This window comes from Anolis carolinensis, chromosome 1, assembly GCF_035594765.1.
Source record: "Anolis carolinensis isolate JA03-04 chromosome 1, rAnoCar3.1.pri, whole genome shotgun sequence".
Lineage (NCBI taxonomy): Eukaryota > Metazoa > Chordata > Lepidosauria > Squamata > Dactyloidae > Anolis > Anolis carolinensis.
This window is the reverse complement of record NC_085841.1, coordinates 90780716-90807092: the sequence shown is the minus strand read 5'-3', so window position 1 is coordinate 90807092 and position 26377 is coordinate 90780716. Positions and strand designations below refer to the sequence as shown.

General features: G+C 39.7%; 1 protein-coding gene across 5 annotated transcripts in view; it reads left to right on the top strand.

Moving 5' to 3' along the window:
- The window catches only part of ncoa7 (nuclear receptor coactivator 7), a 128704-nt gene extending 102509 nt beyond the window's left edge, over positions 1-26195 (top strand). For 4 of the 5 annotated variants that reach the window (XM_062978989.1, XM_062978985.1, XM_062978996.1 and 1 more), the window contains 5 exons: positions 13592-13735; positions 14982-15134; positions 16997-17092; positions 20243-20316; positions 21113-26195. In XM_062978989.1, the coding sequence (XP_062835059.1) occupies positions 13592-13735; positions 14982-15134; positions 16997-17092; positions 20243-20316; positions 21113-21248 (603 nt within the window). In that variant the 3' untranslated portion in view covers positions 21249-26195. Of the gene's footprint in view, positions 1-7297; positions 7482-13591; positions 13736-14981; positions 15135-16996; positions 17093-20242; positions 20317-21112 lie in introns of those variants that run through there. The other variant, XM_008119869.3, reaches the window with a different exon arrangement.
- Positions 26196-26377: the final 182 nt, after the last annotated feature.

Genomic DNA, 26377 nt, shown 5'->3' with positions numbered 1-26377 from the left:
CTTACATTTGTAGATAATAAATGCTGAACTACTTTATAATATGATAAGTTTTCAACGCAGGGGATATAAATGCCAAATGTTTCTTCCTTCGGTTTAAATTGTGGGGAATGACTTCCTCTTTCTTCGTTGGAGTGGCCATCTTTGCCAGGGAATTATTGGCTGTTGTGACTCAATTGTCAGAAGCCATAAAAACAGAAGAAGGTGGGTATTTGGCAGAATGTTCAAGGTGCCATAATGAAAAGGGGGCAAGGCTTTTATTACCATCTATTTTACTGGCAATGACACATGCACACACTCCATTCACCTCCTCAACATCCTCATTGTACCATGAGATAATACAGGCACCAACAGTTTGCTCAAACAATGCCAGATTAATTCAGGTAGGAACATGTTATATTTTGAGGAAGAACAGCAGTGTGGGCATTTCTTCCACCCTTTTATTGTGCGTTCAAAGTTAACTATGAAGAAAATAAGTAATTTGCTGCAGTACAATATGGTGATGGCCTCCAATTTGACTTCAAAGGATATGAAGTTTCACAAAAGCGTGGAAAATAAAGTTATCAGTGATTACTAGTCATAATGGATAGATGCTACTTTTGGCATTTGAGAGCACTGTATCTTCTATACCAGCAGTAAGATGATTTTACACTAATACATAAGACTTGCCAGATTTTAGTATCTCACCTCTTCAGGCCTCCTGATTATGGGGAAAAATCGATAGTGTTGAGTGGTCGCTTCATTCATTTCTTTAGTTTCACATGGGAGGAGAATCTTTTCTTTTGTTCTCTGCTATTCAAATTGGGCTGTAAATTTTGCAATTGTTTACAATTATTCAAACTATAGTATGAAGTTGGTTGGGCAAAACAGTGATCACCATCCATGTTGCTAAAAAAGGACATTGTTAGAAAGGATCAAAAGTATGAAGGCTCATGAATAGTTAGTATGAAGCATACAGAAACGGCAGCATACCTTGCCTCAGCTTAATTTCTGTTGCAACTATAGGTGAGAGAGTGGCTGTTTTTCAGAAATTAGATTTGACTATCACAGTAAGTCTTTTTGAGAAATGTGTTCTGTACTCCATATAATTTATGGATTTTTTTCTTTTGTTAATTTTAAGCTTCATTTAAGCATAGAATAAAATTCCACAAGAGTAAAGAAAAGACTTGAAACAATCAGGGCCAGCTAACACCTCCCAACAAAGGATCCCCCAGGCAAGGAAGCAGCCAGGCTTTGAATCTGTAAGGCCATTCAATGCTAATCAAGCTGGCCAATTGCAACATTCACACTTTCCTCAAACAGACAAGAGTTCTTTCTCCCAACCTGGACCTTCCACAGATAAATCAACCCCACTTGCCTAGTTTCCAGCAGACCTCACAATCTCTGCGGATGCCTGCCATAGATGTGGGCGAAACGTCAGGAGAAAATACTTCAGGAACATGACCAAAGCTCACAGCAACCCAAAGAAAAGAGTCTTTTCTACATAGGGTCTCATAAGTTTTGTCTAAAAATTACAAAAGCGCAGAAGCAGATCGCTTTCACTAGAACTCTATAAACAGGTGGGCAGCTGTTGTGACATGTTCCTGGAGAGCAACTCCCATAATACTTTGCTTATTCATTCTACATTTGTTATGATGGCTGGGGCTTATAGGTGTAGCGCCAAAATATTTGGATGTCTATATTTGTTTTTAATTCTTCTCAAAATGGAAGCTACCCCTTTGGTTAAAACAAATAGGCAAATATGCTAGATGAACAGTTCTATGTCTCCCAGTCTGTCTGTGCAAAAGAGCTTGTTCGGTGTCTCTGGTATTATTTCTACAGAGAGCAAGGAATGTAGGTTAATAAGCAGTTTAATATTGTGGGCCAGCATCGTGTCGTGGTTTGAGTGTTGGACTACAACTCTGGAGACTAGAATGTGAATCCCTGCTCAGCCATGGAAGCCCACTGTGTGACCTTGGACACACCACACACTCTCAACCTCAGAGGAAGGCAAAGGCCAATTTCCATGATAGGGTTGCCTTAGGGTCGCCATGACTTGAAGCTGCACAACAGCAACTAGAACAGTCCTTATCTAAGGTGCTCAGGACCAAGACCATAAACAGGTATAGGTTTCCCCTGACGTTAAGTCCAGTCATGTCTGACTCTGGGGGTTGGTGCTCATCTCCATTTCTAAGCCGAAGAGCCGGTGTTGTCCATAGGCACCTCCAAGGTCATGTGGCCGGCATGACTGCATGGAGCGCCGTTACCTTCCCGCCTGAGCGGTACCTATTGCTGTACTCACATTGGCATGTTTTCGAACTGCTAGGTTGGCAGGAGCTGGAGCTAACAGCGGCCGCTCCCGCCGCTCCCGGGGTTTGAACCTGTGACCTTTCAGTCTCCAGCTCAGTGCTTTAACGCACTTCGCCACCGGGGCTCCACCAGCAAGACCATATTTGTGCCTAAAGACTGTAATTGCTTCTTTCCTGGAAACCCTCCAGTGATCACGAAACATATTCAGGGTAACTGTTTTGATAATACAGCAAAATATGTACAACAAAATACAAAACCCACAAATGAATGGTATTGCTCTAATCAAAATGCAGAAAAAAATCTTCACTTTCTTTCTCTTACATGATTTTAACAACTTTTCCTGATGAAGAAGCCTTGCATTATTCATTTTCTGCACTTTTGGATTTTGTATTTGATTGTATTCTCCACTGACTAGCAGTTGATGGCTGGTAGATGTGCACTGGTTCATGGACCACCATTTTAAATAAATCTAAGGCATGTAAAATCTAAAATAGAAAAGTTTTTATTATTGGCGGAGCCCCTGGTGGCAGAGCTGAGCTTCTGAATTTGCTGACCAAAAGGTCAGTGGTTTGAATCTGGGGAGCGGGGTGAGTTCCTGCTGTTAGCCTCAACTCCTGCCAACCTAGCAGTTCAAAAACATGCAAATATGAGTATTTATTTATTTATTTATTTACAGCATTTATATTCCGCCCTTCTCACCCCGAAGGGGACTCAGAGCGGATCACATTACACATATAGGCAAACATTCAATGCCTTTTAACATAGGACAAAGACAAACAACATAGCTCGAACTTATGACCTCCTGGTCAGTGATTCATTGCAGTTAATTGCACTGGCTTGCTCTCCCGTCTGCGCCACAGCCCCGGGCCAGATCAGTAGGTACCATTCTGGTGGGAAGGTAACGGTGCTCCATGCAGTCATGCTGGTCACATGGCCTTGGAGCTGTCAATGGACAACGCTGGCTCTTCGGCTTAGAAATGGAGATGAGCATTAACCCCCAGAGTTGGACACGATTAGACTTAAAGTCAGAGGAAAACCTTTACCTTTACCTTTATTATTGGCAAATCAGAGGAGGGTAAGTGGCATACTTAGATGTGACATTCAGAAAGAAAAGAAAGTGACTAAGATTCATTCAAACGTCTTTGTTTTAGATTTGTGTTGTTATGAATCTGCAGAGTTACTTCTGGGTACCAGCATATTTATTCTTTTTTTTTATCAGTAAGAGGGATTTCAGAAGAGTTTGTAGTTTGATAGGAAAGTTCATGCTTTTCATGCAGGTTCAGTTCACCCTTCCTAAGAAGCTTAATGCTTCTGTCAAAGGGACAGCCATTTAGAATAGTTTATACTGAACTGGTGAACAAATGAAAAGGAAGCATGGCTGGGTTCCAGATGATGGGTTGCTGTGAGTTTTCTGGGCTTTATGGCTATGTTCCAGAAGCATTTTCTCCTGACGTTTTACCTACATCTTTGACAGGCATCTTCAGAAGTTGTGAGGTCTGTTGGAAACTAGACAAGTGAGGTTTATATATATGTGGAAGGTCTAGAGTGGGAGAAAGAACTCTTGTCTGTTTGAGGCAGGTGAGAATGTTGCAGTTGGCCACCTTGATATGCATTGCTTTGCAGCTTCAAAGCCTGGCTGTTTCCTGCCTGGGAGAATCCTATGTTGGGAGGTGTTAGCTGGCCCTGATTGTTTTCTGCATGCAGGAGTCCTGTGGCTTTTTCTTATTTCAAGAGTTGACTACGAACACTTATGTAAAATTTGGTCAACTCACTGTAAAGCAGGTTTCTTTGTTTCTGTAAAAATGCATTAATTTGCTCACCAATACAAGAATATCTTATGTTATTACCGTGTATTGTGAATGGCTATTTCTAATATGGCATGGATAGCCAGGTTGACAACTAAAATCTACACTCTATATTTTGGCAATACTTTTATTGAGCTAACCCTAAATGTGTAAAGTTTTGGTGTTAGCTTTTGAAACTGATGTTCCTTTAACAGGTTTAAAAAAAACAAAAAACTTGCGGTAGTGAGTACAGGAAAAGTGGGGAAATGGTGGTTTGGTGTTGCTTTCAGATTATATATACGGCAGTTAGTATAGTTTGTGGGTTTTTGTTTTTCATGTCCCTCTGATTGTACTCTTGACATACACGAGTGATGAATGGATCAATTGATGGATGGAAAGCTCCTGATAATGCAGCATAATGCAGTACAATGGCCATATCTGCAGGAGATACATTCCGGAATTTACTGTGGAAATAGGAAAGTATGGATAATAGCAAACCCCATTGAAATGAACAATTCCCACCAGAAGTTATCTTGGAGTCACCCTGGGGGACCTAAGAAAAGTTTTAGAGAGGTATCTTCTGTAGAAATTTGCTAGATCCTTCAAGTTGGTGATTGTCAGGTCCCTGGCTGCAGAGCACCAATAACCTTACACAGAGGCCAGTCTCTATCTAATATCTTTATTAAAGAAATATATAAAATCAATAAAAACAAGTGAAGAATATAGTTCAGAAGCAGACCTTTCAGATGAGGTCAAATATAGTCCAGAAATGTATTGTCCAATATAAGATATTAGAGTTCAAAGTTTTAATCCACTTGACCGAAACACACACTTTGCCAAGCAATAGTGTGGGGAAATAACAGAGTCTTAGAGTCCAATGAAGCTTGACAACAAGGCTGGAAATAAACGTGATTCTTGACTAGATCCGTGACTGGAGACAAGATGAACATGAAGCATGAACAGAGTCCGTGGTAAAACCGTGAGACAGGGCAAGGCTTGAAGCTTGATCCGGGAAGCAAGGAACTGGGATTACGAAGTCCACACACGATCTCTCTCCTCAAGCTGATCAATTGACTCCGCAAACAATCCCTCACGCCAAACACCTATATTGGGTCTCGTTTTCCCGCCAACAGAACTCTTTCCCTAGAGAACGAGAAGCGAAACCCAACTCTGTCCAGATGCATGACTCCTTAGAATTTCCCAAGGGAAGCAGACCTAATCAGCCATTTGTTTGGCAGCGATTCTCAGGCTTCTCCGATTAGCCTCCCTGACTCCCCTGTCTTTAGAATAATTTTCCCTCCTGGGAAACGGAGGGGAGTTCTGCCCAAGGCCTGTTTGGCTGAATTCTTGAGGGCAAACATCAACATCCTGCAGGTGAAGAGACTCCGGCTCTTGCTGAACCGGCGAAAACCCCATGTTTTCCTCTTCGTCTGCCACAATAGTACTAGGAACAGGACTACAAGGCCCATGAGTCATCACAGTGATGGTAATTTCCAGTGAAAATGTATCATAGAATTGCCTGGAAGACCGAGAAAATTGCTAAAGCAGACATATTTTGTTGGATACAGGTAGGTGAAACTGGGGGTACTGGTCCCAAAGATACGGACGTCATACAGTGCTCAAATACATAATAAAGAATCACTGTGGTGTAGTTGTCTGAATAATCAACTAGAGGTACATCTACACAGGAGAATTAATGCAGTTTGAGACCACTTTAACTGCCATACCTCAATTGCATAGAGTCCTGGAAGTTGGAGTTTTACAAAGTCTCTAGCCTTCTTTGCCAAAGAATGCTGGTGTGTCACCAAACTACGAATTTCATGATTCCACAACAGAGTCATGGCAATTAAAAGTGATGTCAAACTGCATTACCGAGCTGCAGACTGGGAAACTGGGGTTTGAATCCCTCCTTAGTCATGGACACATACTGGGCTAGTTTGACCAACTCACAATAGCAGAACCCTTCTGAATAAATATTGCTAAAAATCTCATGATAGGCTCAGCATGAGTCCTGATTCAACTGTAAGGAGTATTACAAGAACTCATGTCATGAAAGTTTGTGCTGGGAACTTAAGGGTTTCAGACACCACAATATTTTGTTTGCTTGCTTGTTTATTTGCAATAGAGTAATCTGGGGGAAGTAGGGTAAAGGTTTTCTACTGACATTAAGTCTAGTCATGTCCGACTCTGGGGGTTGGTGCTCATCTCCATTTCTAAGCCAAAGAGCCGGCGTTGTCTGTAGATGCCTCCAGGGTCATGTGGCCGGCATGACTGCATGGAGCGCTGTTACCTTCCCGCCAGAGTAGTACCTATTTTTCTACTCACATTGGCATGTTTTCGAACTGCTAGGTTGGCAGAAGCTGGGGCTAACAATGGGAGCTCACCCCACTGCAAGTTTAGCAGCTCAGCGGTTCAGCCCGCTGCAACATTGGGGGCTCCATGAGGGGAGTACACTTCTGGAAATTGTTCCTGTGCTGCTAGGCTTATGCATGAAAGTGGTGGTGTGCCTTCTGGACAAGGAGGTTTTGAAGTAGTGCTTGAATGTGCAGGTATTATTGGTTGCTACTGTTAAGTTGTTAATAGTAATATAACTGAGATAAGGGAAGGAGAATGCAGTTATCTTGGATGTGATCTCCCTTTAGAAATGCTAATGGGGAGCTTTTGTTCGATCAAGTTGTGGAGAGAAAGCAAGTGTATGGGCAAATCCTAAGGGATGAGAGGCAGAATCCCTGGGATGCCTCTCAATCCTCTGGAACAAAGGTCATCCAGTCTCCTCTCCTTTGTGTGTATATTCTACATATAAAACGGGGATACTTTAATTTCTGTTATCATTTCAAAGTTAACTTAAAACAAGTGTTTTTGGTCAAAAGGAGAGAAAGAAAGTGTTTAGGCAAGTCCTAAGGGATGAGAGGCAGACTCCCTGGGATGATTCTCACTTTCCTCTGGAACAAAGTTGTTCAGTCTCTTCTCCTTTGCATATATGTTCTGCATATGAAATAAAGACTCTTTCCTTCTGTATCCTAGAAATTAACTAAAAACAAGTGCTTTGGGACACAGGGATTACTAATGTACAGATTATCTGTGGGGAGCCTTCTGGCTCTAACCAGGTTTCCAAGGCAGTTCTTCCTTTGTGTTGAGTCAGTTGTCAGGGTCCCCTTTTTCCTATACTGGAGAAAACGAAAGTGATTATTACAAGGAAGTGTAGAAGCCACACACACTTTCCTGGTGTGCGAGAGAGCAGAGACAGAGAGTGCAGCAGCTTCATCGACGGAGAGGAACCCGAACAGGCAGCCAAGGCGAGAGAAAACGTGGAGCTGGGAAAGCAAAATCCTAACAATGAGAGTAAAGCAGACACCCCTGAATTTCCAAATAATATACAGCACCAGACCTGACCAGGAACCTTTTGTGCAGGTACTGACTCCTCTTCAGTTTTATTCATCAGATGCTGATTTGGAATAGACTCGATTGATTCAAGATGCGTGGATATGACAACTCAAAACCCAGATTTTGAAATGTGGGCTTTACTGATAAGGTTGACAAATTTGTCCATCAGTGAATATCATATTGGAAATTTAACTGTAAATAAGATAATGCATCTAATTTTTCAGGACAGAGCAGATGCAGTGTTACATACAGTCTCGTGTGCTCTTGTTTTAGAGTTTATTCTTTTTGAGACTATACCTTTCCACCCTGGTCCCTAAAAATCAGTTTAGTGTGATTCTGTGTTATATCAGCTCTGAAGCAAGTCCTGTTTACTGTAATGGAACAAGTCCTAGGTCACTCTATGGCATAGGTGTATAGTTTAAAAGAATTGAAAAAACTATTTGTGTTTTTTCTTGCTTTGGGCTTAGTTTTAATTTTCTCCTTCATTTTCTATAAAATTGCATCTTCAAGTTCAGTTGAGAGGGCTCAAATATTCTGTATATGAAACTTTATGTATGATTTATTTAGACTGTACAGTATATGGCATGTTAGAACACACTCTACATCAGAGTGGGTAACTACAGTCCTCCAGTGGCGTTAACATGACTCCTAGCATTCTCAGCCAAGCTAGCTACTTGTGCAGGATGATAGGAATTGTCCAAATTGCTATAGTCTCTAGTTTAAATTTTCTTCTCTCATTGGGAAGTATGTTGGCACCATGCTGTTTTCTTCATCGTTGTGGTAACATTTTATTTTGTTGTTTTGACAATTGTGCTTTATGATTCTGGTGCTGATTTTATCATTTTGTAAGATAATTCATATTTGAAATTGGAAAGGGAAAATATACATGTTCTTAATAAATAAATAAAATATGCTATACCTGGCACGCGCACATCCTGTGCCCATTTTCCCTATGTGAAATATCTTAAAGATATGGAATACTTACAATATTTTATTCCATGTCCCTTTTCTTTTCTCTTGGAAAGTTAAGAATCTAGTTTGTGTGTTTGTGTGTAATAGATATTTCTGCTGCTGTAAAGTATGCCATTTATCTTTAGGAAGATTTGCATTACCTACTAATTTAATTCTGGGAGTGACCCTTGGTTGAAATATAAACTAAATACAAATGTAGATAAATGGCAGAGAATAAACTGTGCCCATAATCTTACCCAAAAATACTTGCCAACAGGGTCGTCTTGCATATTTCTACAGTTTGACTATTACTGAAGCTTCATGCCGATTATTCTAGTGTGAATGGATTTGGCAAATTAGGCTCAAAAAGTGGTATAGATTTATGAATGAATGAATGAGACTTTTATTTCTATCCTGCCCTATCTCCCCCAATAGGGGCTCAGGGCTGCTTACAACATACCGAGACAAGCATTTAATGCCATATAAAAATACAAAATAACATAAACCAAAAGATAAAACCCAATGTACCTTTACACAAGCAACAAAGACAATCAAACAATTGAACACAGACCAACAAATTCACATTATAACCATTTCATAGTTGAGTCAGAATGCTAATAAATCTTCGGTTAAACATTGCCAACTGACAACATTGCCTATGTTTAAATGAGGGAGAGACATTACTTTAAGAAAAGAGAACCCTTGTATCCTACCCCTCTACTTTCATTGCAGTGTCCTTCAGATAATCCAGATTTATAGATATACTAGCTGTGCCCGGCCACGCGTTGCTGTGGCTTAGTCTGGTGGTGTTGGTCAGTCTGCATTAGGTTGTATTGATGCTGTGACCTCCACCTTCTTTATACTCACATTAGTAGTAGTATTTGAAGTCTGTTACCTTCTTCAGTTTTTGTGTTGATTGATAATTGCTTGAGATCCCTGTTGTCTTTGGTTTGTTGTTAATTGTAATGTCTGATTCTGCTGAGTGCGGTTTATATTTTTATTGTGGTACAATAGTCTTTTTTTTTGTTTTGCCTGTGTAGGTGTTTATTATTGTTGTTGTTGTTGTGGTCATGAAGGTTGGATAAGTTAGATGCTACTGTATTGTTTTTTGGAGGCCCAGTGTAGCACTGACTGGCCTCTCAGCCTCAGTGCCTGGCTGTTTCTTGCCTGTGATGGTGTTGATTCTTATTGTTGTTGTTGTTGTTGTCATTGTTATTATTGTAATTGTTTTTTTGGAGGCCAAGTGTGAATGTAGGGATTGGGGAGGTGGATGAGTTGTGTTGTCAAATTTTGTATTTGTTATAGTCACAATACGTTGTTGTGAGTTTTGTGGGTCCGGATTGTGGTTTTGTGGTGTGGTTGTGTTGTTACAACTGAGAGGCAAGGCTTTTGTGTTGTGTTGCCAAGTTTTGTATTTCTGGGGCATTTAGTTAGGTGCCAAGTTTTGTATTTCTGGGGCGTTTAGTTGTGTTGTTATAGTCATGATGCACTGTTGTGAGTTTTGTGGGTCCGGATTGTGGTTTTGTGGTGTGGTTGTGTTGTTACAATCGGGAGGGAATGCTTTTGTGTTGTGTTGCCAAGTTTCGTATTTCTGGGGCGTTTAGTTGTGTTGTTATAGTCATGATGCGTTGTTGTGAGTTTTGTGGGTCCGGTGTGGTTGTGTTGTTACAACTGGGAGGCAAGGCTTTTGCATTGTTTTGCCAAGTTTTGTATTTCTGGGGCGTTTAGTTGTGTTGTTATAGTCATGATGCGTTGTTGTGAGTTTTGTGGGTCCGGATTGTGGTTTTGTGTTGTGGTTGTGTTCGTACAACTGGGAGGCAAGGCTTTTGCGTTGTGTTGTTAAATTTTGTATTTCTGGGGCGTTTAGTTGTGTGCCAAGTTTCGTATTTCTGGGGCATTTAGTTGTGTTGTTATAGTCACGATGCATTGTTGTGAGTTTTGTGGGTCCGGATTGTGGTTTTGTGGTGTGGTTGTGTTGTTACAACCGGGAGGCAAGGCTTTTGCGTTGTGTTGTCAAGTTTTATATTTCTGGGGCGTTTAGTTGTGTGCCAAGTTTCGTATTTCTGGGGCATTTAGTTGTGTTGTTATAGTCACGATGCATTGTTGTGAGTTTTGTGGGTCCGGATTGTGGTTTTGTGGTGTGGTTGTGTTGTTACAACCGGGAGGCAAGGCTTTTGCGTTGTGTTGTCAAGTTTTATATTTCTGGGGCGTTTAGTTGTGTGCCAAGTTTCGTATTTCTGGGGCGTTTAGTTGTGTTATTATAGTCACGATGCGTTGTTGTGAATTTTATGGGTCCGGATTGTGGTTTTGTGGTGTGGTTGTGTTGTTACAACCTGGAGGGAAGGCTTTTGGGTTGTGTTGCCAAGTTTCGTATTTCTGGAGCGTTTAGTTGTGTTGTTATAGTCATGATGCGTTGTTGTGAGTTTTGTGGGTCCTGTGTGGTTTTGTGGTGTGGTTGTGTTGTTACAACTGGGAGGCAAGGCTTTTGCATTGTTTTGCCAAGTTTTGTATTTCTGGGGCGTTTAGTTGTGTTGTTATCGCATGATGCGTTGTTGTGAGTTTTGTGGGTCTGGATTGTGGTTTTGTGGTGTGGTTGTGTTGTTGTAACCTGGAGGCAAGCCTTTTGCATTGTGTTGCCAAATTTCGTATTTCTGGGATGTTTAGTTTTGTTGTTATAATCACTGCGCAAACAACTTTATCATTTTATATATATAGACTAGCTGTGCCCGGCCACGCGTTGCTGTGGCTTAGTCTGGTGGTGTTGGTCAGTCTACATTAGGTTGTATTTATGCTGTGACCTCCACCTTCTTTATACTCACATTAGTAGTAGTATTTGAAGTCTGTTACCTTCTTCAATTTTTGTGTTGATTAATAATTGCTTGAGATCCCTGTTGTTTTTGGTTTGTTGTTAGTTGTAATGTCTGATTCTGCTGAGTGCGGTTTATATTTTTATTGTGTTACAATAGTCCTTTTTTTGTTTTGCCTGTGTAGGTGTTTATTATTATTGTTGTTGTTGTGGTCATGAAGGTTGGATAAGTTAGATGCTACTGTATTGTTTTTTGGAGGCCCAGTGTAGCACTGACTGGCCTGTCAGCCTCAGTGCCCGGCTGTTTCTTGCCTGTGATGGTGTTGATTCTTATTGTTGTTGTTGTCATTGTTATTATTGTAATTGTTTTTTTGGAGGCCAAGTGTGAATGTAGGGATTGGGGAGGTGGATGAGTTGTGTTGTCAAATTTTGTATTTGTTATAGTCACAATGCGTTGTTGTGAGTTTTGTGGGTCCGGATTGTGGTTTTGTGGTGTGGTTGTGTTGCTACAACTGGGAGGCAAGGCTTTTGCATTGTTTTGCCAAGTTTTGTGTTTCTGGGGCGTTTAGTTGTGTTGTTATAGTCATGATGCGTTGTTGTGAGTTTTGTGGGTCCGGATTGTGGTTTTGTGTTGTGGTTGTGTTCTTACAACTGGGAGGCAAGGCTTTTGCGTTGTGTTGTCAAATTTTGTATTTCTGAGGTGTTTAGTTGTGTTATAGTCACGATGCGTTGTTGTGAGTTTTGTGGGTCCGGATTGTGGTTTTGTGGTGTAGTTGTGTTGTTACAACCGGGAGGCAAGGCTTTTGTGTTGTGTTGTCAAGTTTTGTATTTCTGGGGCGTTTAGTTGTGTGCCAAGTTTTGTATTTCTGGGGCGTTTAGTTGTGTTGTTATAGTCACGATGCATTGTTGTGAGTTTTGTGTGTCCGGATTGTGGTTTTGTGGTGTGGTTGTGTTGTTACAACCGGGAGGCAAGGCTTTTGCGTTGTGTTGTCAAGTTTTATATTTCTGGGGTGTTTAGTTGTGTGTCAAGTTTCGTATTTCTGGGGCGTTTAGTTGTGTTGTTATAGTCACGATGCGTTGTTGTGAGTTTTATGGGTCCGGATTGTGGTTTTGTGGTGCGGTTGTGTTGTTACAACCTGGAGGGAAGGCTTTTGTGTTGTGTTGCCAAGTTTTGTATTTCTGGGGCGTTTAATTGTGTTGTTATAGTCACAATGTGTTGTTGTGAGTTTTATGGGTCCTGTGTGGTTTTGTGGTGTGGTTGTGTTGTTACAACCTGGAGGGAAGGCTTTTGCGTTGTGTTGCCAAGTTTTGTATTTCTGGGGCGTTTAGTTGTGTTGTTATCGCATGATGCGTTGTTGTGAGTTTTGTGGGTCCGGATAGTGGTTTTGTGGTGTGGTTGTGTTGTTGTAACCTGGAGGCAAGCCTTTTGCATTGTGTTGCCAAATTTCGTATTTCTGGGATGTTTAGTTTTGTTGTTATAGTCACTGCGCAAACAACTTTATCATTTTATATATATAGATGATTGGTTAATGGAGGGTCTTTCTTGGATTTTTCTGTTTCTTATATGCAAAACCATATTTTAAAAAATAAAGAATGCAAGCCCACCCATGATTTCAGTGAGGAATTCTAAGCATGTGCTTAACACACCCATGAAATCAATACAATTTTGATAATGATAACTTCAGTTTGTACCCCAACTTTCTTTTTCTCTCTGGAATCCAGGTTAGAAGCCATGACTATCATTTATATAGATTTTTCTTTGTTTAGTGTTGCTTTATGCAAATGTGATCATAATTAGTTGAAATTTATAGTGTCGCCATTCTTCATACAAATAAGAATTTGAAGCAGTCATAATGTCATCTCTTTGTTAAGCATTTAATAATGTTGTAAATGCCATTCTGGAAGTTCCACCATGTTTTCTGCTATAATATTATTTGAGTGCCTTTTATACAAAATTAATATTTAATAGAGACATTAAAGTGATCTGTGGGTATTAAACATTAATCTTGTCTGGAAGGTTTCAAAACTAATTTTCTGATTATTTCTAGCTTTGCTATATGCTTCAGTTGTAAATTCTATTTGCCTTGTTTCCTCTGATTATTGTATTTTTGTGGCAATATTTATAACAGAGAGGCAATTCATAGCCTAGCTTCTATTGCTCCACAAGATCAGTTACTCAAGTAAGGATTCCTGATTTTATGAAGCCTTTGTGTATGACACTTCCTTTATGGCAGCCACTGGCATCTCTGATACACACCAAAATTCAAAATACACCCACCAGTGTAAAAATGACCACGGAGTATTATGCTGAGGTTTATGCCATGTTAGCAGAAGATGTTTTATTTCCCCCCTCCTCTTAGTGTATTCCTTTTCTTTGCAGATTATTACTGTGGAAGAGGCTAAGCGCCGAAAGAGTGTTTGCAGCTATTGTGAAGAAGATGATGCTGATGTTGACGAAGATGATGATGCACTGCCTGTTTTAAAAAACCAGAGTGCACTCTTAGAAAACATGCATGTAGAGCAGGTATGGTTGGCAACCTGTCTGTATCAATTTTTTCTCATTTCAGTGCTCTGGTCACAAACATTGTAGCACTGTAGGTTGGTTTAAAAGGTGATCTCGTCAGTAGTGTTTTTTAATCCATCTCCCAATATAACAGAACAGTCAGGGTGTTGTCGGAGGCTTCAGGTTTTGTATTATCCATATATTTTTTGTTAAAAGTCATAGAAGAGGTTCATGCCACCTGTGTTTCCAAAGGGATGCACCACTACAGTATTTGCCAATGTTGCTCATGTCTCCTCCTCCATACCCCCTCAGCAGCATAGCATATGAACTTGAGACATCTTGATGCTCAGGAACAGCTTTTCACATTTCATCTAAATGTGTAACTACATAATTATGTTTTGACAATTTACCATCAGTGGGACTGATAAAGCAGAGAGAGGGTTTCCAGGAGGTGAACTCAGCTTTGCTATGCACCCTCCTATCTACCAAAGTCAAAGTAGATGGGAAATTGAGATACCTTCACATGAAAGTCACAACCACACCATCATTTGCCATATCTTATACGACACAGGCTTCATGATTCACACCATGAAGCGTTCGAAAGCAGTCTTTCTAAAAATGCAAGCAGATGGCAATGTTGTGAAGAGAAGAAAAGCAGCTACTTAAACCAATGGTTGTTGTGTGTTTTCTGGGCTGTATGCCTGCCACAGATGTGGGCGAAATGACAGGAGAGAATACTTCTGGAACATAGCCAAACAGCTCAGAAAACACACAACAACCCTGTGATTCCGGCCATGAAAGCCTTCGACAACATACTTAAACCAATGTTTGGGATTGCAGCCTGTTTTGGAAGGTGTTGCTCTCCCTCTGAAATACCAGGTCTGTAGCTTGGGGGTGCTCTTGGACCCAATGTTGCTCCTCGAAAGCCAGTTTTCTGCTGTGACCAGGACTGCCTTGGCTTCACTCTTTCAACTTTAGTGGAAGTAGTTTAAGAAATGGCAGGAGAGTCTCTCAGCTAACCCAGATGGAATCGATGGAATTTAAAGGTAAGGAGGAACTAGTGCACACCATTTTTACGTTTGCTTTCACAGGATCACACACTTAAGTAAACCAGATGGTACATATTCGGAACATACTTTATTGTACGAGACTATAATATTGATTATGGGTAGAACTGTTTAGATTTATACTGGACAGAAGGATTTCTAGGGACACATTTGATACCAGTATAATAATTTAAACTTCACTGATTTCATTTACTTACTAGCTTGCCCGGTGCCTGCCAGCAAGGGTTCAAGGATATCCCTGGAGACTTATCTACAGCACACAAGAACATGGAACTAGCTTGAAAACTCTGTATCGAAAGTCAGCATCTCTTGATAGTCCAGTGCTTCTTGTTGTCAAGGACATGGATAATCAGGTCAGCCACAAGATGTGGTTGTGTGTGTGGGTGAGGCTTATAAACAATGAGATGATAATGCTTTCCTGTTTTCAGAAGACAGCCAGATTAGGCTCTTTCCAGTCAAAAAAATAACATATTGCAGTGAAAGAAGTCCATGTTATGCTTTAGTCTCCCTTTTATGTTCTCGTAGCACAAGAGGGACTTTATTGATGACTCTGATGTTCCATCTTGTCTATACAAATGTAAGAAAAAGTAAGAATACTAGCATGTGTTAGCTATGTTCTCTAAAACAAAATCAACATTGGAGTGCAGATTAAGTATGCCTTTCAAGATTTCCAAAATCTGAAATACCCCAGAATTTTAAATTGTCCACATGAGTGGCTGAGATAGTAGCACATTTGCTTTCTAAAGGTTATGTATACAGTACACCAACTTTGTTTCCTCTCCCCAGATTATTACCAATATTGTATATAATACTACTTTAGGGCTATGTGTTTAAAGTGTATATGAAACATAAATGAATTCTGTGTTTAGATTTAGCTCCCATCTCCAGGTTAGTTCATTGCATACATTTACAGCATTCAAATGCAGGCATTCCAAAAAAAAAAAAATCCCTCTCCTAAAAATACTTCACATAAGGGATACTCAAGCTGTAATAGCAATTGCTACGTCGGTCAGAAAAGCACAAAAATCTATGTGCAAGCCTGTGAGAGGGTCCAGCATTATCCATTCCAGTTGGAATACTCCCAGTAACTTCTTCATTTCAGACACACTGACAACTCAAATCTAACGGGAGCTCCCTATTCTTCCCCCACTCCCTCTCTTATCTCCCTTCCTTCACTCCCTTCTCCCTCCTTCCAATTACTCCGCATCTGACTTGGTGCTTGCTTTGATTCAGTGTCCTTGAGACTTGCTGGTGTTTCAAAGGAACAGCTGCTTTCCAACTCCAGGGCGGGACCTTCTACTGTCTCCCCTTTACAGGGCCTTTGAAAACAACAGGTTATTTCATCGGTCAAAGAAAGCAGAGACACAGGAGTGTGGGTATCACCATCGTAAGAGTCATATGGTCTGCATGTCACCTACAGATTGTATGAAAAAGATTGGCAGATTATCATGTTAAGATCCTTACAATTATTTCCTTATAGTTCCTGAGCTTTCTGGGAATAGGTTCAGGAAAAACAAAACAAATATTGTATAATGTGATTTTCTTTGTTGATAATAGCCCCCTAGTCCAACCAGTCCATACTCCAGGAAATAATGCCCGGCTGCTCACTGGAGGGAAGATTATCAGAGGTAAAGATGAAGTACTTTGGCCACGTCATGAGCAGACAGGAAAGCTTAGAGAAGAGAATGATGCTGGGGAAAATGGAAGGAAATAGGAAGAGGGGCCGACTAAGGGCAAGATAGATGGATGTTATCCTTGAAGTGACTGGCTTGACCTTGAAGGAGCTGGGGGTGGCCACTGCCGACAGGGAGCTCTGGCATGGGCTGGTCCATGAGGTCATGAAGAGTTGGAAGCGACTGAACAAATAAACAACAAACAGCCCCCCTTTGGGGCTCTTTGAACTTTCAGATCTCTCTTTATCTGACGCGTAGCTCACCAGCCTCTTTATTAAAAAAAAACCCAAAACCAGTGAGTTCCAAAGACAGTCTTAATATTGACTGGAAATTACTTTAAGGATTGGAAGAATTAAATGACATTATGACTGGAAGTTACATTTAGATGGGCAAAATAAATAATGAATAATGGGTGGCATACCAGTAGTTTTAAGCTGTGCCTGTTTAGTTCACTGACTGTGATAATTCCTATGTGTTCCATGTTAGGATAATCTAACTTTAAATGTGGAAATATTGTTAACAGCTATTTTCTTTTATGACAGATATTTGGGGCTTATGCGACACATCCTTTCAGATTGAGTGATCACTATTATGGCACCGGAGAAACTCTCCTGTTTACATTTAATCCTCTTTTCAAGGTATGTTGCTCTGGGAACTCTTACTTAAACAATATATTTGTTTAAATACAATCCACAATTGTGGTTGCACCTGTGGTTTAAAACTATTTATCAGCCTCAATAAAGGATACCTATTAGCTAAACGTAAGTTCCCATTTATTTTATGGGTCTACTTTAGTTGAGGTTAAACATTTAATTTAGGCCTCGCATTTAAAACAACAATTTGTATATGATCTGATCCATCCATCCTTTATTTATATTCTGGCTTTCTCCCATACTGGGACTCAAAGCAGTTTACAGCCCCTCCCCAATAAACAAATATAGTTAAAAACATACAAAATTGAGATTAAACAGGACATAATTACAACATAATTAAAACCATTTAAAATCTTACTTTAAAACAAAGCTTAAAAACAATTCAACACCATAAAGATTCTTTAAAAAAAAATCAGTTTTCAGGCACCAGAAGGACCAGAACAAAGAAAGAGCCACCTTACCTCCAGGGAGGGAGCTGCAATGCATGGAACCAGCTTCAGATAAAGCTTTCTCCTTTCTTCCCACCAACATTTCTATAAAGGTGGTGGGACAATAGAAAGCTTCCCCAGCAGATCTTAAAGTTCAGGCTCATAGTGGAAGATATAGCCTATCAAACAGGGATTTATAGGTCAAAACCGGCTCTTTGAAGACTGACAAGTGGAGTTCTTGCAATAAGGGAGTTGTGTGCTCCCTGCAACTAGCACCTATTAGTTATCTGTCTTCAGGCTCCATTGACTGCAAAGGCAGTCCCACATAGAGTGCTTTATAGTAACTCAGTCAGGATCTAAGCAAGTTATATTTCACTGTGGCCAAGCGAGTCATCCTAAGGAGTGGGTGCACAAGCTTTTAACTGTGCAAATGCATTCTTGGTCACTCCAGAAACCTGAGCATCCAGAGTCAGGACTGAATCCAGGAGTGTACCCAAGCTGGGCATTTGGGGACAATGTAATGCCATCCAGCATAGACTGAACCTCTACTCCCTGACCTGCCTTTCAATTGATGAGAAGAACCTCCTTCTTGCCTGGATTAAGCTTCCAGTTGTTCAGCCTCATCCAGCCCATCACTGCTGACAAGCATTAGTTTAAAACTGAAATAGTTTCCTTGGGTTGAGATTGACAGGAGAGAGTGAGCTAGGTGTCATTAGCAGATTGGTGTCCAAAACCCTGGAAAGCCTCTCATGGGGGCTTCATTTATATGTTAAATAGCATGAGAGATATAAACCAAGCCTCATGGGACTCCACAGGTGAATGGCCAAAGAGTTGAATAGGAATCTCCCAGCACCACCTTCACTGCTCCAGAAAGGAAAGGTAGAATAGTGCGTCAGATTCCCATCCCAGAGACATGCCCAGAAGGATACCATGGCCGATGATATCAAATGCCACTAAGTGATCCAGCAGTACCAAGAGGACACCCCTGTTTAGTTTCCACCAAGGCTGTATTTATCCCCATAACCTAACCTGAAGTCAGATTGAAATTGATTGAAATGATCATTCTCATTCAGAAACGCCTGCAGTTGGGAGGACACCCCAAAGTCCAGGCAGGCAGTTATCCCATAGAGTAGTAACTAGGAAGGCCTACCTTTTTAAATAATAATTTTATTGAAACTTTTTCAGTAGGATAAAAGAAAATGGGTAAGGGGAATGGACGAGACTCGAGTAACGGGGATTCAAAGGAAAGGGAGGAGAGATAAGAATTGAAGGGAAAGAAGAGGGATAGAATCATAGAATAATAGAATTGGAAGAGACCTCTTGGGCCATCCAGTCCACCCCCTGCTAAGAAGCAGGAAATCGCATTCAAAGCACCCCTGACAGATGGCCATCCAGCTTCTGCCTCCAAAGAAGGAGCCTCCACCACACTCTGGGGCAGAGAGTTCCACCGCCAAACTGCTCTCACAGTTAGGAAGTTCTTCCAGTTGGATAAATGGGGGATGGTTAAAAGGGGAGTTTGTTGACCTCCAATCTCTTTCATTGAGGTTTACAAGTCTGAAGGCCTATCTTAACAAGGACCTTACAACTACTGGTTCCTCCTTTAACAAGTTGGGTTATGCTTTGCAGGAGAGAGGCATTGCATAATCCTAGTATCCTTTCTTCTAGTTCTCCACTGGCATCTTTGATTAGCTGCCTTGAGTCCCTTTGAGAAGAAAGGCGGAGTATAAATAAAGCAAGTAAATAAACAGATAAATTTGACAAGATAGGAAAGGCAAGGATTTACATACACTTGATAGCTATAATTTCTCCAGAGAACCTATCTTTTTCCTCAGCATCTTCAAAGATCCTGTTATACACACCAATCAGGATCCAGGCCTGGAAGGAGATTGTTTTTCTTTTTACTGACCTGCTGTTAAGCAGAAACACTTTTTACAGGCGAACGGTTACCATGTCTACCTGGGCTATTTGGAATAGAAGACATCCAGCATCCATTCGTAATCTGTCTTCTGTACTGGTTGTTCCCAAACTATCCTCTGTTCCAGTTTAGGAACAACCAGTACTGCATATGGGATTTTTGGCCACTATCACATGCCTGTCCTTTCTTGATGTATCTTCTGCCATGTACCACTGAAATAGCTGCTTGCTGAGCCCTATTGTTTCCTTCCTTCTTTTCACAAAATCCAAATCAACAGGCATTACTTACCTTTCTACCATTGAAAAAGTATAAATAAGCTCAATATACAGAGAGGACTGACAGCAACTGTAGACAATGCAATAATAAAACATGACATCTCTATTATATGAAATGTTTAATAATTTTTGTTTCAAAAAACACTTGGGACAATGTCTCTATTTCACACTGCTTTGGTGAACTGAAGTTAAAATTGTCCCAAGCAGTTTTTAGCAAGAAGCATTCACATTAAACATTTCCTTGATGATGGTTTCCCCTAAAATCACATTAGACATTCTTCCCTATTGTTCTGAATTTTTCTTTTTTGTTCTCTGAACACAGTCATAATGATGTAATGCAGTGCAATTTTGTACTTGTCTACTGCCACTGTAACTTGGGAAGATAAATAGTAGAGGATAAATGACCCACATCCTTCTCCATCTCTCCCTAACCAGTTAATAATACCTCTCACAACACATTTGCAAACATATTTTAGTGTGCTTGTGCTCACTTAGGTTTTATGTTCTGTTCCCTTAGGTTTTTAAGTGGAGTGGAGAAAACACTTACTTCATCAATGGAGATGTAACATCATTAGAACTTGGAGGTGGAGAGTAAGTCATATGTATTTCTCTTGACCTATTTATGATATTGTAGACAATGTGTACAGCATCTTCCATTATCGACAAAGCAAACTACAATTCATTATTAAAGTATCTTTGTCTCTTCAATTTGTTAGAACTGCTGCAGTGACAAACAGTATTGTCTGCTTATGTGGTAGTTTTTGCATGTGCGTGTACTTTCATTGGATAGTGGACAAAGAAACAGCTCTATCAGTTAGAGAATGCAAGTCAATAAACCTTTTTTAAAAAGTGAAATGCGTTTGCCTAGCTAAATGGAGATCAAAACCATCTGTGCAGCCTACTGTTGTGCTTCTGCATATCTGAATATAAAGGTCATTGTTTGAACATTTACACATCCCAGTTAAAACTCATTTCAGTGAACATCTGTTTATGGTTAATAATTAGCAGGCACAATCTTGGAGCTTGTTACCAAAAGGTACCAAATTAATCTGAACAAATGTTCACAGGTATCAAAAAATGTATGCTGAGGATATGCATTCTTTTGCTATAAAATGCAATTTTCAAGTCCTCTATCAAAGTCATTTGATACATTTTGATAGTTTTAATCTGTACATGATATTCTACTCCTAGCCAACAATGTACTGTCAAATATAATTCATTAAAAAAATTGCTACCTTTTAGAAACAAACTTCACAATCCAGCAAAAGTTCTCATTGGAGGAAAATTATATTTCTAGCTGAAAATCAAGTATAAAAATGCATCATTCTTACTAGACTGCATTTTTTAAAATTAAAAAATACTTCAAACCATTTTCTTCTCTTTTCAGTGGTAGGTTTGGCTTATGGTTAGATGCTGATTTATACCATGGTCGGAGCAACTGTTGCAGCACATTCAATAATGACATTTTATCCAAAAAAGAAGACTTTGTCATCCAGGATGTGGAAGTATGGACATTTGAGTGATGAAGTTCCTGCCTTAAAAAGCCGAACTTGAATTTACTGAACACTCAGTGGATGCTGAAAATTGGAATGTAGGCTGCCTCATGACAGAACAAGCTTTTTGACCCCAGAAATCAGGCAGACTAATAATCCAAGAAGATTAAGGCAAAAATTGGACATAACTCATGTCTTTTTCCTGCTCGGCTAGTGTTCCTACATCATGGTAGGAAGGTGTTTGTGGAAGGCATTTGTAACATACAGGTTTGTTAAAAGCTGTCTTATTACTTTCTGTAACTGTGAAAGAAGTCTGTGGAAAAATCATAGAGGCGTATAGTACATTCCATGTGTATTTTTATTCAGTGAGAGTGGAAACCAAAAAGAGGGAAAGATTGTGTTACCAAATTCTGCAGCACAAAGCAATGATCATTAGGTATATAGCACTTAAAGGGAGCATTTTTAAAGGAATATATTTATTGCTTGTATAGTACTTTTTTCTGAAATGTATTAGGCATGTTTTTCCTTTCAATATTTCAAATGCCAGAATTTGCAAGGAAGCTATATTGATTGAAGCAGATGTCAACACAGTGGCAAATTATTTTCATTTTTCCGGTTTTTAAAAATATTTTGCTGTTTTTTTAATTTTGTAAAAGAGATGTCTTTGTTGCTATTTGTAATTATTTTTGGGATCTTAGGTTTTGACTGAACACATTCTTTTGGATTGTTTGAGATAGGCGCATTGACAGCTCCCATTATCAAACATATCTTCATCTTGTTGGTTGAGTGGAAATGTTAGAAGAGAGATCTAGTTTTTAACTCTTGAACAAAATAAGAAAGAATTTCAGAAAAGGCCATACCCTTGTAGGGCAGAAAACCGAATTTTAATTGCTCTCTACAAATTACTTGAAACTCCTTGTTGTGCCGATTAGATTCATCCCTTTCAAAGAGGAGGGAATAGTCTTATTCTTGAATATGATTTTAAACTATTGCCTGATTTCTGCTTATTTAGTAAAATAGATTACTTTTATTTCCGATAAGAAAAAAACATTTTAAAGGATATGTTCATGTAGCCAAGCATTTATTTCATTTGAAGATGCAGTACATGAGAATCCAGGGTTTAACTTCAATTTGATACATTAAAAATGTTAAGTGTTGTATATGAATTGGGAAAAATGGTTTTAGAGTATTTTCCTCTCATAAAAATACATTGGTTAGAAAAGAGTGGTAAAGATAATATCTGTTTTCAAACACTTTATAATACTGTCATAACATTTTGATCCTTGACAATTGTTTAAACAAAACAAATTGAGAGAGCGAATTGATTTTTAAAAAAAATATGTGTCTATATTTCTTTAAAAGTATCAGTTAATCTGTATATGTCACTCTTTAGTACAAGGGATGACCTGCCAGATGTCTTATGATTTTGTAGCCAGTTTACAATTATATGAGATAGTGTGAGAGTGATAGTACAAAAACAACAACCCTGCATTTATCAGGTACTTCTACCAGGCATTTATCCTAATCTAGACTACAATATGACATAATAACATGGTTCTTTCCAGCTGTGTGTCCCATTCATGATGAGTTTTTTTACAGTTGACATGGAAATACCCAGAACCAGCTTGACTCAAACCAGAAGAATGATTTGACTTACTAGCACATCATGTTTCAGCTCTTTCCTTCTCTGTGTCATGCTGCTTTATCAGCTGCACCCAATTTGTGAAAATCTTTATTTATATTTATATATAGAAACAAAAGGAGGTTTAGCAGCCCCTCTTTGATAATAAGTTAGCAATACATGTGTTCCTATTACCCATCCTTGAATACATGATATGTGGCATAATCTACCTAGCCCCTATAGAGGCCATTTGTATATCTATAGGAGAGGTCTATGTACATAGTTGCACAGGCCTCCTCTTTATACTTTTGTGCCATACGCATGGATAATGGGGTGTGAGTGTGTACATGCGTGTGACAAATATGCATCCTATTTGGCTACCTACCCATTTCAGTTCTAAGTTATGTATCCTGTTCAGTGGGGATATGGTGATACTAGAGTTGTTGACAAACTTTGGTGCGTATGACCACATGGAGCAAACACACATACATTTATTTTGGAGTCCAATAATCCTATTGGCGACATGCTGGCAATTAGAATCTCCTGCAAGCTTGAATGTAACAAAAACAAGGAAATGTTTTCTATTAATCTCACATAGTGTTACACAGAGAAGGAACATACATAATTTTTCTAGAGTAAGAGACTATATGTATGCATGTGCCTTCAAGTCGCCTGTTGACTTATGGTGAGCCCATGAATTTTATAGGACTTTCTTAGGCAAGGAATGCTCAGAGGTGGTTTTTCTGGTTCCTCCCTTTGAAATAAGAGCCCACAGCACCTGATACTTGTTGGTGATCTCCTATCCAAGTACTAACCAGGGCTGACTGTGCTTAGTTTTTAAGATCAGACTGGATCTGGTGCCTTTAGGATATTTAGGTGTCATAAAGAGCTTGTGTATACCAGGGTATAAAGACAAATTATGACTATGTGACTTACAAACAAATGTTTAAAGGGTAAAACAGAACTAGGACCCAACACCTGAGCTTTTCACGCTGCTTTTCACTATATAATCCGACCAGCAGTGCTACTCATGACAAACTTTCTGCTATTATAATTCCATTTGGAAGACACTCCCAAGAATCTCTCAAAGATCGTTTTATGAATGATGGGGGCACATGCGAGTTTCAAGCAGAAAGTTTTTGATATTTGACATACAATTCCATCCTATTATACTTGTCAGCGCGTATCTGAAACATTTGTGTCCTGTATCCAGAACAGTGTTGTCCTATCAAATTTCTGTGACCCTTCAAAAACTATGGATATTTAATATATGTAATGCAGTGCTATTGCAACATTTTCAATAAACAAATTTACGCATTCATATGTTTACATGCGTTTTTTCATGCTTCAATTTTATATTTATTTATTTATTTATTTACAACATTTTTACCCTGCCTTTCTCTTTTTTAAATCATTTTATTTGTAATTATTGCAGTACATTAAAATTAAAAGAGGGCATATATAGTCCAACAAAAAAAGAAAAGAAAAAAAAGAAAGGAAAGAAAAAAAAACCCTGCCTTTACCCCTTTCTCACCCGAGGGGACTCAAGGCTGCTTACAACAACTGGCAAAATTCAATGCCCCAACAAAATCAATAAAAATCAACAATACATTTAAACAATGAACAACAATTAATAAAAACACATTATACAAGCTTAAAAGCATATAATTACTTAATTCAATTCTTCCAAAAACCTTGCACGTAGACCTTAGTTCAGACCATGTAAAATATAATGTTTACTCATTAAATGCTTGCGCACAAAGCCATGTCTTTACGGTCTTCCTAAAGTCCAAGAGAGTCGGGGCCTGCCGGATGTTACTGGGGAGGGCGCTCCACAGCCGAGGAGCCACCTTTGAGAAGGCCTGTCCCTCGTTCCCACCAGCTGCGCTTGCGAGGCAGGTGGGACCGAGGGCAGGGCCTCCCCAGACAATCTTAACGTTCATAATGGTTCATAGGAGGAGATACATTCGGACAGGTAAGTTGGACCAGAACTCCATCTCGCTTATCTAGTCTTTTTACTTATATCCTGATAATCTGCCTCCAGTTCTACTACCCACAGCATCTAAAGCAGTGGTTCTCAACCTTTGCAATGCAGTGACCTCTTAATACATTTCCTCATGTTGTGGTGACCCCCAACCATAACATTATTTTCACTGCTACTTCATAACTGTCATTGTGCTACTACTATGAAGCATAATGCAAATATCTGATATGCAGGATGTATTTTCATTCATTCAACTCCCCAAACACCTGGAGGGTCAAAGTTTGCCCATGCCTGAGGTAGATTCATCCAAGTTCTTAACCCAGTGGTTCTCAACCTGGCATCCCCAGATGTTTTTGGCCTTCAACTCCCAGAAATCCCAAGAGCTGGTAAACTGGTTGAGATTTCTGGGAGTTGTAGGCTAAAACATCTGGGGACCCACAGGTTGAGAATCACTGTGACTTACCAAATCCTGTGCTGACTAAATTCAAGAAGTGCAAAGGGTGCCGCTCCACCCTAGAATGAATACAGCTTGACACCACTTCCACTGCCATGCTATGGAATCACAGAAGTTGTAGTTTTATAGGACTATATAAATAAAGGAAATAAAGAACACCACTCAGAAAAGAGAGGAATTCCAGGCATGAATAAATCACGGTCAGCTAACGCCTCCCAACAAAGGACTCCCCCAGGCAGGAAGCAGCCAGACCTTGAAGCTGAAGGGCTATTCAATACTAATCAAGGTGGCCAATTGAAACATTCACACCTACCTCAAACAGACAAGAGTTCTTTCTCCCACCCCGGACCTTCTACAGATAGAGTCTCACTTATCCAACATTCGCTTATCCAACTTTCTGGATTATCCAACGCAATTTTGTAGTCAATGTTTTCAATATATTGTGATATTTTGGTGCTAAATTCGTAAATACAGTAATTACTACGTAGCATTACTGCATATTGAACTACTTTTTCTGTCAAATTTGTTGTATAACAATCCATGGGAGGTGATGCCCGATCTCTACTTCTACCGGGATCCTGAAGAGATTTAGAAGGAAGAGCAGGCCGCAGCTGAGAAGGCGGTTACAAAGGAAGAGTTCCAGGGCGAATGGACTGCTCCTGCCCCTGAATTTACAGCACCACCACAACCGGAGGTGGCTGATTGGTCTGAAGGGGTGCAAGTGCCCTCTGTGCCCATACAACCATTCCCAGCAGAGGACTGGAGTGCACAGCCTGCCACTGAAGACTGGTCTGCTGCTCCCACTGCTCAGGCAACTGAGTGGGTAGGGACTACCACAGAGTGGTCCTAATGTTATCAGCAGGAATTCAAGAAGGCAGTGAGAAATGAAAATAAAAGATCTTTCTTATTGAAAAAAAATGTTGTATAACATGATGTTTTGGTGCTTAATTTGTAAAATCATAACCTAATTTGATATTTAATAGGCTTCTCCTTAATCTCTCCTTATTATCCAACATATTCACTTATCCAACGTTCTGCCGGCCCGTTTATGTTGGATAAGTAAGACTCTACTGTAAATAAATAAATATCACTCGCCTAGT